Here is an 11663-nt window from a genome sequence, read left to right as displayed (position 1 = left end):
ACAGTAACCATGTTCTCCTCTAATTGTGAGGGTAAATCTAAAAGCCCTGCTAGCAGTAATTAGAGAGCCTGTGAAACCCCAGTTATTAGATAGGAGGGGAGCAACACCACACAGGACTGTCCCACCTTATCATCTATTTATTTCCATTTATATAATTAACACCTTCTTTCAATAAGTTCTAAATCTACATACTTAACTTCATGAATCTGGTCTTGTATTTTTTAAGTTCTTCCAATTACACTTGAATGTTTTCAAGAGATAATAATGCAGCAATGCACATGCAATTCACATTATGCAAATACTCACACACAATCCTTTATCAGCTGAACACACACATCCTGCAGCAAACCACGGCCCTAACGAAAAACACTGTGTGTAAATATCTTAAGTGTTACAAGACATATATATTTCCAATTTGGAAATAATTTTAGCATTTTGTTGTTACAATGGAGTGGTGTCTATTCATGCAGTTTGACAGAGTGGCAAACCACTTAATAAACTGGACTCTAAATCATTCTGCTACAACAATGCACAGCCTATTCGGCCTATCAGAGCAGCTTAAGAGTGGTTTCTCTCACCACTGATCTGGATTGTTGCCATGGCTGGACAGCAACTAGTGCAACCACCTTGTATGCTGGTCCTGTGTTTGTTGGATTTCAGATAAAGCAAAGTTATCTCTCTGTGACTGATAGGCAGGGGCCCCTGGAGGCCCTTGGGAGCTAGAAGCAGGAAACACTGGGGCCTGAGACCTGAACCTAGAGCTGAACTCAACATACCTCTGATAGATGAAGATGGATGAAACCATAAAACGATTGATCTGGAGTCAGATCCATAATACATTGTACCAATGAAAGATGGAATAGTCAGATGGTCCTCAAAACTCGATTCAGATATTGTTGACCTGAAACACTGCAACATTTCGAAAATACAACAACAGTCGAAATCACCATCATCCTACTTTAAAATATACTCCTCACATCAAATCAAACAACACAAAACAAGCAGGAACACAGGCGAGGAGGAACTCAAGTTAGAGTTGGAACAATTAACTCATTAAACAACTAGCCAATAACAGTAAGCCCTTAATCTGAAACTATTTTGAACATTCATTAATTGTAATTTTATAAACAAAAAATACCAAATGTAAACACTGTAGACAGTAAACTGACTAGCCTGTTTAGACACAGCAATAAGACTTTTTCACTATCAGTCATCCATAGAAAATAATTGGCAGATTAAACAGCAATGACAATAATCGTAAATTACAGTCATAATTCAATTACGTACAGAATATGATAAATGAAACAGAAAGCCCAGCAGGAAAAAACCAAAGGCATCCTGGTGATGACACTGACCATAATAACAACGTTCCCCAGTTCGACTCTGGCCGGGGACCTTTGTTGCATGTCATCCCATTCCTCTGGCTGCTCTCATTTCCTGTCAGCTCTCTGCTGCATACAGTCTAATAAAGGCATTCAAAAAAGAGAAAAGTGTGGTACAGTCAACAGAAGGATGAAGAATAAGTTAAATCTACTATAATTACTTTCCCTATCTGATTTTAAGGAATCAATAAAAATGTACAAAAAGGAAATTTTATCCACAAAGAACATTAACTTGATGCAGTCTTGTATGATGAGATATTGCAAAGTTGCCATAGTCATTACTTAAACCAAATTTTGAACGCTGCCTTCCCATTAATTAGGCCATTCTGAACACAGACGTAGTGGGTGAGTGTACACACCGCCTCACACTCTGTGATCAAACAAAACAACTGAATCTGGGGTGGTGAGTTGTCTCAACTTGTAATGTTTAGTCGCTTTAGTTGTTTCTGTTTATCACGGTGCAAAATTATGCTGATGCTTGTTGTACAGCATTTAAAATAATATAAACCCTTCTCCACTGTTCAGTGTTTAAATGTCATTGTGAAACAGAATCACACAGACGTGCTGTAGGGGTTTAGCACTTGATAAATACTGTTAACGGCCTTCTCGTGGACAGTAATAGTGTCTTAGAGGAAACTTATGTGGAAGATGAAAGCTCTGGGTGTGTCTGGGCACCTAGAGCAGCTCTCTCTCTAACACATGTGAGCTTTTAGAATCGGTGAAAAGAGGCTACAGGTCTCTTATTAGTTCCCCCTCGATGAACTTGAAGGTCGGGACATCTACGAAGAGAACAGTGGGAACACCGTTTATGCTGCACTGTTTAAACTAAATCTCCATACATGTATTATTATTTACAGTAACCCCTCATTTAGATAAATATTAGTACAGCACAGACCGAGGTTTTATTTTTTTGGCACACAGCAGCAGAGAAGTGCTTTAAATTTAAACTTTTCCAAGGTCTGAATGTTTGAGTCCAGTGTGTACATTAACTCATGATCTCATGTATACTGTGTGCTAAGTGCTAAAACCATTTCTTTATTTTTAGCCATGTTTGTTTTTACTTGGTGGCTATGATGTATTGTATTTCAAGCTTTTTGCGATATGACTTTGATGTTTATGTTGCACTTCCCTTAATGTTCAGGCCTGTAGCACTTTTCTCTCCATTACCATGAGCCTGCTTCATGCTAACAGCTTATAGCTGTTATGGCCAATAATAAGTGTTCTGACCAAGATACTACCATGAATCTTTTATGAATGCTTGCTGGACAAGGACCCACAGAGAAGCTCAACAAGTGGAATATACATTATACTTTACAGCATGATATTCTAAGTACATGAACTCAGTGAAAGTATAAAGCCAACATGTGGGATGAAGAATAAACTTTGTGTGTACTCATCTTAAGTTTGGAACCAGCAAGTTTGTATCTGTAGGTCTCAATACCTGGTAAATGACATGCCAGTATTCAGTTTATTGCTGCCCTCGTGTGGTTGTTTTAAGAATAGTTGCCATACATTTGTAGCAGACTATCGCCATATTACACTAAATGAAGTATTGAGGTTTGAGTAAATAACACACTCACTGGTGTGATATCTGATCTTGACCTGTGGGTTCCCACAACTTTCTTCACCTCACTGTCACATCTTCAGAAACAGGAAATGTTACTGAAATGAAGTTTTTTCTTCACGAAATGAAATGAGGAAGTTTGCTTTTTGGTCTTTAAAATTAACAGTCAGTGGGAAACATGTTTAAGGGGATACACATTCATACACAGCACCTATTTCTGATGAACACTGTATTAGGTCACCTCACTGGTGAAATGTAACTGATGTAACTATTACTTTTACTGCACTTGTACTGTAACTAAGTACAGTTAAAAGGCACTTGTTGAGTATTTCCATAACATGCCTCTTCTCTTCTATTTCACCATATCTCACAGGCAAATATTGTGCTTTTTAAACCACAAGCCCTATTTATCTGTCATGCTATTGTCAGTCTGTTACTTTACAGACTGACAATAGCAGCAACAATGAATATATATATATTATGTATAATTAGCATATAAAATATAGCTCCACCTCATAACTACACCATTAAATGTGTAAGTACCAATATTATATAAAACACTTTATACACTATATGAGTGACACACAGAGTTATATATAGCTACCACTGAAGGCACCTGTAATATTTCTGGGAATTTGGGGGGTGTCATAAGAGATAAAAATAAATGTATATTCAACTTTGTGGTTCTGATATTTCTTTAGTGTAAATACTTTGAAAAAAATTGATTGTTTTTAAGTTTGAAAAATTAGTTGCCAATAATTACCTACCAATGAAACGACTGCATTTAAATGTGAGGAGATAACATTTACAGAAAATAAATGAAAGTTTTTTTACATGGCTGTTTATTCATGACTACTTTAATACTTTCACTTTTCATTGTGCTCATAATACCTACATACTTTCACTTTTTTTGATTTTGAATATGTTTTACATTCTGGTATAACTTCTACCGCCACTGACCTCAACTCAAATTCAGATTTACAATCTCAGTGCTGCGTGTCACATGAGCCCTACACACGCGTGCACAGGTGCGTGCATATGCGCGCGCGCCCACAGCGTACACACTCACACGCACACCTTACATGATGGGCCTAATCAAATCGGTCCACCGGGGGTAGTCTGGATAAACCTGGGTCAATGCCCTCACGTCGCCAAGACGAGCAGGCAGGTGGGTCTCAGGTAGATACCGTGACGTCACATTGATACTTTTGAACTCCTTGGCAGTAAATCTATAAAGGTGTGTAGTCTTCCTGCACAGGTAGCCGGCCAGTAATAAGCTTGAACCTTAGACTGAAGTGGAAACAGAGCGCCAGAGCCTGCTGGGAATAAACAGGGAGAACTAACATGCGCCAGACAGTTTGACTCATCGAGGTCAACCTGAGAGTCAACCCTACCTGTCGGACGAGGATACCGGTATGTACCCCAACTCACAGACGGCCAGGCACCCGGCTCAGGCGCTGTCACTGAACAGTCAGTACATTCCGCCTCCGTATGACTTCACCGGTTATCATCACGTCCCGGGACTCGGTGACCCGTCGACAAGTGCCTGGAACCCAGTCTACGCTCCCCGGGAGGAGTATCCGTACAGCTTCCCGGGGTCAAGCCCCAGCGCCGGGCAGGTCAGCTTCTCCTCTCCGGAGCTGAGCGGCAGTGGCACGCCCACCGCCGCTGGAGGGGGGTCGTTCACGCCGTACAACTTTATCTCCGGTCAGGACCCCTTCAGCTCCAGGAGGAGGCCTCCTGAATCCATCAAACCGTCCATTTCAGGTGGGACATACTGGATACACCATAGAGGTCTCCATGTAGGCTATTAGTCTGTATGATGTAATTAAAAACTCTATTGGCCTATAATTATATATTATTATATATTTATATATATTATAATTAGGCTGATATATACTCACTGCTTCTTTAATGTACATAAAACTCTTACTAGAAGAAGGTCTAGTCTATCTTTGGGCTGATCACAAGTCAGATATCTTAAATGCCAATAAATTAACAGGAATTTTCATTGAGATAACACTTAATTAAGGATGCTTAAACTAACACTGTTTTTTTGTGCTTGGTGCAGTCACATTGCAAACTAAACCCCAGCAGTTGAGTGCGTGTACGGATGACAGACATGGTAGAACGCATTTTCATAGACAGGACCAATTTCAACATGTACACAGAGTAGAGTCAGGCTGACTGCACACACACATTCATCAGTCTTTTTGCCTCTCCCTTCCGACAGAATGTTGTGAGGTGTCAATGCAAAGCTAACAGTGGAGGCCATGAAGTCTGCAGAAGTGTAGCTCCCCACCCTCTCTGTCCACTGGGTTGGTGCAAAAGGGTGACAAACTGTCTAGATAACGCAGACATTACAGGAAGTCAGAAGAAGTCAAACCGAAAATCCTCTAAAGACGAACCCTTAAGGCCTTACTTGTGTCTGCGTGTGTTGGTCTGCCTCGATCGATTGTTGTCACATGGTCAAGATTTCGGATCAATATCTCTGAGTCAACCTCTTTCCCTAGTGTGTGTGAACATTTGTGTCAATGAATAGCTGACTGTGTAAACACCTATGTAAACACCATTCACAGTGATAAGGAGAAGCACTGATGCAATGCAGTGGGGAGTCTTTACATTAGTTATAGTTAGTGTGATTAATAGAGTTGATGAGGCTTTAAGTGGCGCCTGAACTTGAACGTGGCACCAGACTTCATCAAATTAGTCGTGTTTAGACGGCTCACAGTACCAGTGACTCACTGACATTATAATCACTCTTGTTTGTACTACTGGCAGGTTAACACACCTGTTCAATACATTCGCTAAGCTAGTCAATCATCCAAACTATCGTCTTACTAAATCAGGGTTGTTTTGTGTGATTCAGGGAAGACTCGCACTAAAGACAAGTACAGGGTGGTGTACACTGACCAACAACGCCTGGAGCTGGAGAAGGAGTTCCAGTACAACCGCTACATCACCATGAGGAGGAAGACCGAGCTGTCAGTGACGCTGGGCCTCTCAGAGAGACAGGTGAGAGGACTGGAGCAAATCAAAGTTAGAGGTAGAGAGGTGTGGAATAGATAGATAGATAGATAGATAGATAGATAGATAGATAGATAGATAGATAGATAGATAGATAGACTTTATTAAACCCTGAAGTGAAATTGGGTCATCATAGCAGCCAGGTACATTTAAATACAATAAAATACAATAGAATAAAATACAACAATAGAATAAAATACTTGAGGTAGAAAAGATAAAAAAGATAAATAGGTAGTTAAGGTGCAAAGAAGTTGTAGTTGGGTAGAGAAACATGAGGAAGTACCGTTACAATGCAGGAGAACAGGTGAGAATCATATGAACATGACTGAAAAAGCAGGCGTGAATATAAAGGAAAGGTCAACCCCAAACTCTTCATCTACACAGGGTGTGTTCAGGCACAGTATTAAATGAAGGCCAATACATGATCACTGTAGTTATGTTATAAAAAAGTAGAAAATAGACTTAAAGCACAAAAATACGCTATGTCACACGGCCTGTGTAGCTAACTGGACTAAAAGCGTGTCTGTTGGAATGATTTATGAAATCAACTTTCCACAATACAGTGTGCATAGTCTCAATTTAAGGACTTGATCCAGAAAACAATAATACATGGATCACAAATAATTCAAAGAAAATTGTGCCTCCTATTCAGGAATGAGTGACAGAGATATCTTTATTTCCAGAGGTGGAGGAGGAGGCAGTGGTGAAGAGTGACAGATAGGAAAGCACTTGTGTCCATGCATGTTATATTTTTTCTCACATGCATTGACATTGTTGCTATTTTCGAAAATAAATATTAGGTATTGCTATCGGTTCATGTAGTTGCTTGGTGCTGTACGTTTTCTTATTGTCATCGTTAAATGGACACTTTCAGTTCCCTCATGTAGAGTTAATTCTGAAACAGCACAGAAAGTTCTTCAACAATCCCATTTAGAGAAACCATCTTTAGAAGAAACAGCAGAAACCTCTATAAACCATAATGTTATGTGGCCAAACAAACCATCTCACATACACATTAATGGTTAAACTCTCCCTCACTCATGATAGTATTATTGTTTTTCTGCCTGCTCATTCTGCTTGATGAGTGCGGTTGAGTGCAACAAAGTAATGCTGGGAAAGAAGGAAATTACTAAACTAAAGCAGAAGTAGGCAGGGCAAGATGAAGGTAACACAAAAAAGCAAAATAGCTGCGGTTCATCACACTGGAGATAACAAACTTGGTGACAATAGAAAGTGAAATAAAGCATTATTTACTCTTTCATATTATATTTTATTAACATTTATCAAGAGTCCTTGACAAATACATATGTTTTTTGATATTGATATCTCATGTCTGTGTGTATCTTTGTTTTAGGTGAAGATCTGGTTTCAGAACAGACGTGCCAAAGAGAGGAAGATAACCCGAAAGAAGCTGCAGCATTCCCAGCAGGCCTCCACAACTACACCCACCCCACCTGTGCTGGGCGGACCCGCTGACACCCACCTCACCACCAGCCCCAGCAGCAACATTTTGTCTGACACAATATCAGAGGAATACTAAGTGCATCTCATATGGAAGACTGATACAGCGTGAAATATGTACATAGCCTGTTTTGTTTTTATAAGTGTACCACAGAATGAATGAAGATGATTCACATCAACATAATGTTATAATGCTGCACTTCCTGCCTTCCACAATGACAAGCACTTCACAGCTGATGCATTGATCATCTCTAGTGGGCATTTGCCGATCTCAGGACTTTTATGTGTAAATACGGGTCATAATCAGCACCAAGGTAGTGATTTTAACGAATTACTGGATCACATGACTTCTTCAGTAAATGTTGGTTAAAGCCACAATGAAAAAAAGAGCTTCCTTTGACACATAGGGGTGTTGAAATGTGTGAATTGTGGTTAGCAGAGTGAGAATGCAGATGTCCATGTATAGTCAAGTGTCTGCAACATGAATTAGAAAATAGTTATAGGTCCCTGTATGTTTTGGTCATTGGATTTTCCTTTCAGAAACGGGTATTAAAAAACAGAAAACGAGTGGTTATTTGATTTTCGTTTTAAAATACAAAAATTAAAATTGAAATACAAGGCGTTTTTCTTTTTCATGGTCAAAAAGGGATGAGCGAAATTTAAAGAATATTCAATTTTCATTTTCTATTTCATATAACAAAAAAATAAAATCACTAGAAAACAGAAACGGAAAAAAGGCCTGTTGTTTCATATTCTGAGACCGGATGTTGTCATTTACAGGACGGTGCTGTGTAGAAGAACAGTAGACTAGTAGACTGCGGTCAATCCAGTCGTGAGTCCGATCTCCGTGGTCAAATCAGCCGCACTTAAATTTAGAGTGTACAAGTATTCTCAGCATTATGGTAAATGCGGAGAAACAGCGTATTTACTTCCGGTTTTCAAAATAAAGGTATTTAGAGCCGTAAACTATAATACAAATATGTTACATTAAAGTGTTGTGCCCCTGATGAATAAAAAAAACAATTTATATCAAGTATCTTTACTGCACCAGTGTGGAGAAATGCCCAAATAAAAGTCTCATATTTATGCCTCCAGAGATTGCATATTTGACCATATTTGAGCTACTGTAAAAACATATTGCTCAGTGTTTCCTGGCTACCGATGGTATATTTGACTTTTATACATATGAGACTACAAACATACTTAATATCAAGCATTTTTACTGTACCAATTTGGAGAAATTCAACAATAAAAGTCCATATTTGTACCTCCAAGTGGTATTTTCATATATTTGAGCTACTGTAAAAACACTTTGCTCAATAATTCCTGGCTATGGATGACATATTTGACTTCTACACATCTAAGACTACAAGTATACTTAATATCAAGAATTTTTACTGTACCAATGTGGAGAAATTGAAGAATAAATGTCCCATATTTATACTTCCAGATTCCATATTTTCTTATATTTGAGCTACGGTAAAAATGTAAACTGTATGTGGAACCACCTGCAACAGCTGTCACACTGAATAATATAAAAAATAATATGTGAGGAAGAGACAGTAGGTACAATGGTGTTTTGAAGTTAAAACTAATTATTTTTCCCTTTTACCTACAAATGGACACAGCAGAGCAGCAAAATAAGAAGAATGTGGACTGGCATTGCATTTTGTTTGAAAAGTAAACAAATTAGAATTGTGTAGGATTTTGTGTTTAGTGTTTAGTGTTTAGTGTTTATATTATCAAGATGTTATTAAACATTTGTGTGAAATTTTGTCATGATTACAGCAGCATTATTGAAGTATAATGAAAATGCTTCACCCATAGCCTGGAAATATTGAGCAATATGTTTTTACAGTAGCTCAAAAATATAAGAAAATATGGAATCTGGAGGTATAAATATGGGACTTTAATTCTTCAATTTCTCCAAATTGGTACAGTAAAAATGCTTGTAGTCTCATATGTGTAAAAGTCAAATATACCATCAGTAGCCAGGAAACACTGAGCAATATGTTTTTACAGTACCTCAAATATGGTCAAATATGCAATCTCTGGAAGCATAAATATGAGACTTTTATTTTGGCATTTCTCCACACTGGTGCAGTAAAGATACTTGATATAAAGTGTTTTTTATTCATCAGGGGCGCACGAAACACTTTAATGTAACATATTTTAATTATAGCTTACTGTTCTAAATACCTTTATTTTGAAAACCGGAAGTAAATACACTGTTTCTCCGCATTTACCATAATGCTGAGAATACTTGTACACTCTAAATTTAAGTGCGGCTGATTTGACCACGGAGATCGGAGTCACGACTGGATTGACCGCAGTTTACTAGCCTACTGTTTCTTCTACACAGCACCGTCCTGTAAATGACAACATCCGGTCTCAGAATATGAAAAAACAGGCCTTTTTTCCGTTTCTGTTTTCTAGTGATTTTATTTTTTGTTATATGAAATAGAAAATGAAAATCGAATATTTTTTTAAATTTCTCTCATCCCTTTCTGACCATGAAAAAGAAAAACGCCTTGTATTTCAATTTTAATTTTTGTATTTTAAAACGAAAATCAAATAACCACTCGTTTTCTGTTTTTTAATACCCGTTTCTGAAAGGAAAATCCAATGACCAAAACATACACGGACCATACACGGACCTAAATGCACACTCAAGTCAACTCAATCACACTGACCATCCAGGTGAAAATTGGTGTCTGTCTTTACGGCCAAAAACAGCCCTGCTATTTATTTTTGGGGAAGTAAAATTGTGCTAATTCATCTATTACCGGTTGAATTTATAGGAAATAGAGAGAGAACAGAGAGTTATAGTTGTTACTATTATTTCTATTGAAATATTGCAGCAGACAATACCATAGGAATACAATTCAAAAGTATAAACAAATGGGCACACACACAGTCTTTACTCAAGTAGAAGCAGAGATACTAGACAGTTAGCTACCAGCTGTTTCTGTGCAGAGCTCACTGAAAGTTCAAATAGGATTGAGTCTCCCTCTTTTGTCTGTTTTGTCTTGTTACTTGGTATTTTTAATGCGTTGGGAAGGTATGCAATGATGTAAAAATGCATGAAAACTAAAGTAACAAGAATGTTTTGAAAATTTAAGGAGTAGAAAGTACAGATATTGGTGTAAAAATGTGGAGGGTAAAAGTAAAACGTGAAAAAAAATTAAATACTCAAGTAGTTGTGCAGATAACTGAAAAAAAACTAGTACTGTCCAGTACAGTAACAAAGTATTTGTACTGCGTTACTTCTCACCTATGCAAATGGTTTTCAGTTAGGGAGAGGAAGGAAACTGTAGAAAAAAAAAACAGGAAGTAAATGCAATGGGATTTTAATATGAAAACACTCACAAAAACACATTTATTGTTAAAAAAGCATATGGCATGAAAAAACATTTGGTGACGGTTGTTTCCATTTTGACTTAAAATGTGTTTTTATTTTATTTTTTTTCGCTACAACATTGTGAAAACAAAAAGGAACTTAGAGCAAATGTGTTTAAAAAGGACTGTGGAATAAGAAGCTCAGACAGCAGAGTTTAGCCACATCCTGAAAAACAGCTGACACATGACTCATAATCTAATTATGCCACAAAACCCACGTTCAAAGTGAAAAAAGCCCCTGCTTCTCTAGTCTTTTGGGAGTTATGTACTGTATATGTGAAATGTTAATTCATGTACACTACTGTGCATGTAAGAAATGGTAAGCATTCAGGTTGTCCCTGTTTAAGTCACTGAAGAGGAAGGAAAAGTGGCCCATGTAGCAATCATTGACAGTATGGGTAACAATGTAAATTTAGTACCAGTCAGTCAATGATTTCAAAATAAACCACTGTACCACCTACTTTGTGCAACGCACTTATTTATCAATAAATGCGTGCAGTGAAAAAAATTCAGTTTTCTCTTTCAGCAGTGTGTCTGTATTTTCATATGTTCATAAGCAGACGTTTGTGTTGGTTTTTGCTGCTTGTAAAACGTGTGCACATTGTATAAAAACCATGCTCAGAACAGAGGTTTATTGCATTTTCTCTTCAGTGGCTCTTACCACAGTCATCAGTTGTCTGTCTATTTGCTTTCACTGCGCCACAATCTTATTAAACCTTTCAACAGAGAAAAGCTATTTGATCAGTTCATGCCGCCAAAGAAGGAATGCACCAATTGCACAAATCTACACCTGCCCACAAAATCACTTAATATAATAATTTTATGGAATT

At 37.8% G+C, this 11663-nt stretch overlaps 1 protein-coding gene across 1 annotated transcript; it reads left to right on the top strand.

Annotated features, from left to right (window-relative positions):
• Window positions 1-4212: 4212 nt before the first annotated feature.
• On the top strand, window positions 4213-8001 carry cdx1a (caudal type homeobox 1a). The gene is made up of 3 exons (XM_051419603.1): window positions 4213-4713; window positions 5816-5961; window positions 7328-8001. The coding sequence occupies exons 1-3, from the start codon at window positions 4362-4364 to the stop codon at window positions 7511-7513; spliced, it is 684 nt and encodes a 227-aa protein (XP_051275563.1). The 5' UTR covers window positions 4213-4361; the 3' UTR covers window positions 7514-8001.
• Window positions 8002-11663: the final 3662 nt, after the last annotated feature.

This window comes from Dicentrarchus labrax, unplaced genomic scaffold (genome assembly GCF_905237075.1).
Source record: "Dicentrarchus labrax unplaced genomic scaffold, dlabrax2021, whole genome shotgun sequence".
Taxonomy (NCBI): domain Eukaryota; kingdom Metazoa; phylum Chordata; class Actinopteri; family Moronidae; genus Dicentrarchus; species Dicentrarchus labrax.
Note: the sequence above shows the minus strand (reverse complement) of the source record. Positions and strands in the feature narration are given on the sequence as shown.

Bases quoted from the DNA above. Each gene is read 5' to 3' on its own strand.
- cdx1a (XM_051419603.1), top strand. From the start codon at position 4,362: ATGTACCCCAACTCACAGACGGCCAGGCACCCGGCTCAGGCGCTGTCA. The intron at 4,714-5,815 runs GTGGGACATACT...TGTGTGATTCAG, and splicing joins CATCAAACCGTCCATTTCAG to GGAAGACTCGCACTAAAGAC. The intron at 5,962-7,327 runs GTGAGAGGACTG...TCTTTGTTTTAG, and splicing joins TGGGCCTCTCAGAGAGACAG to GTGAAGATCTGGTTTCAGAA.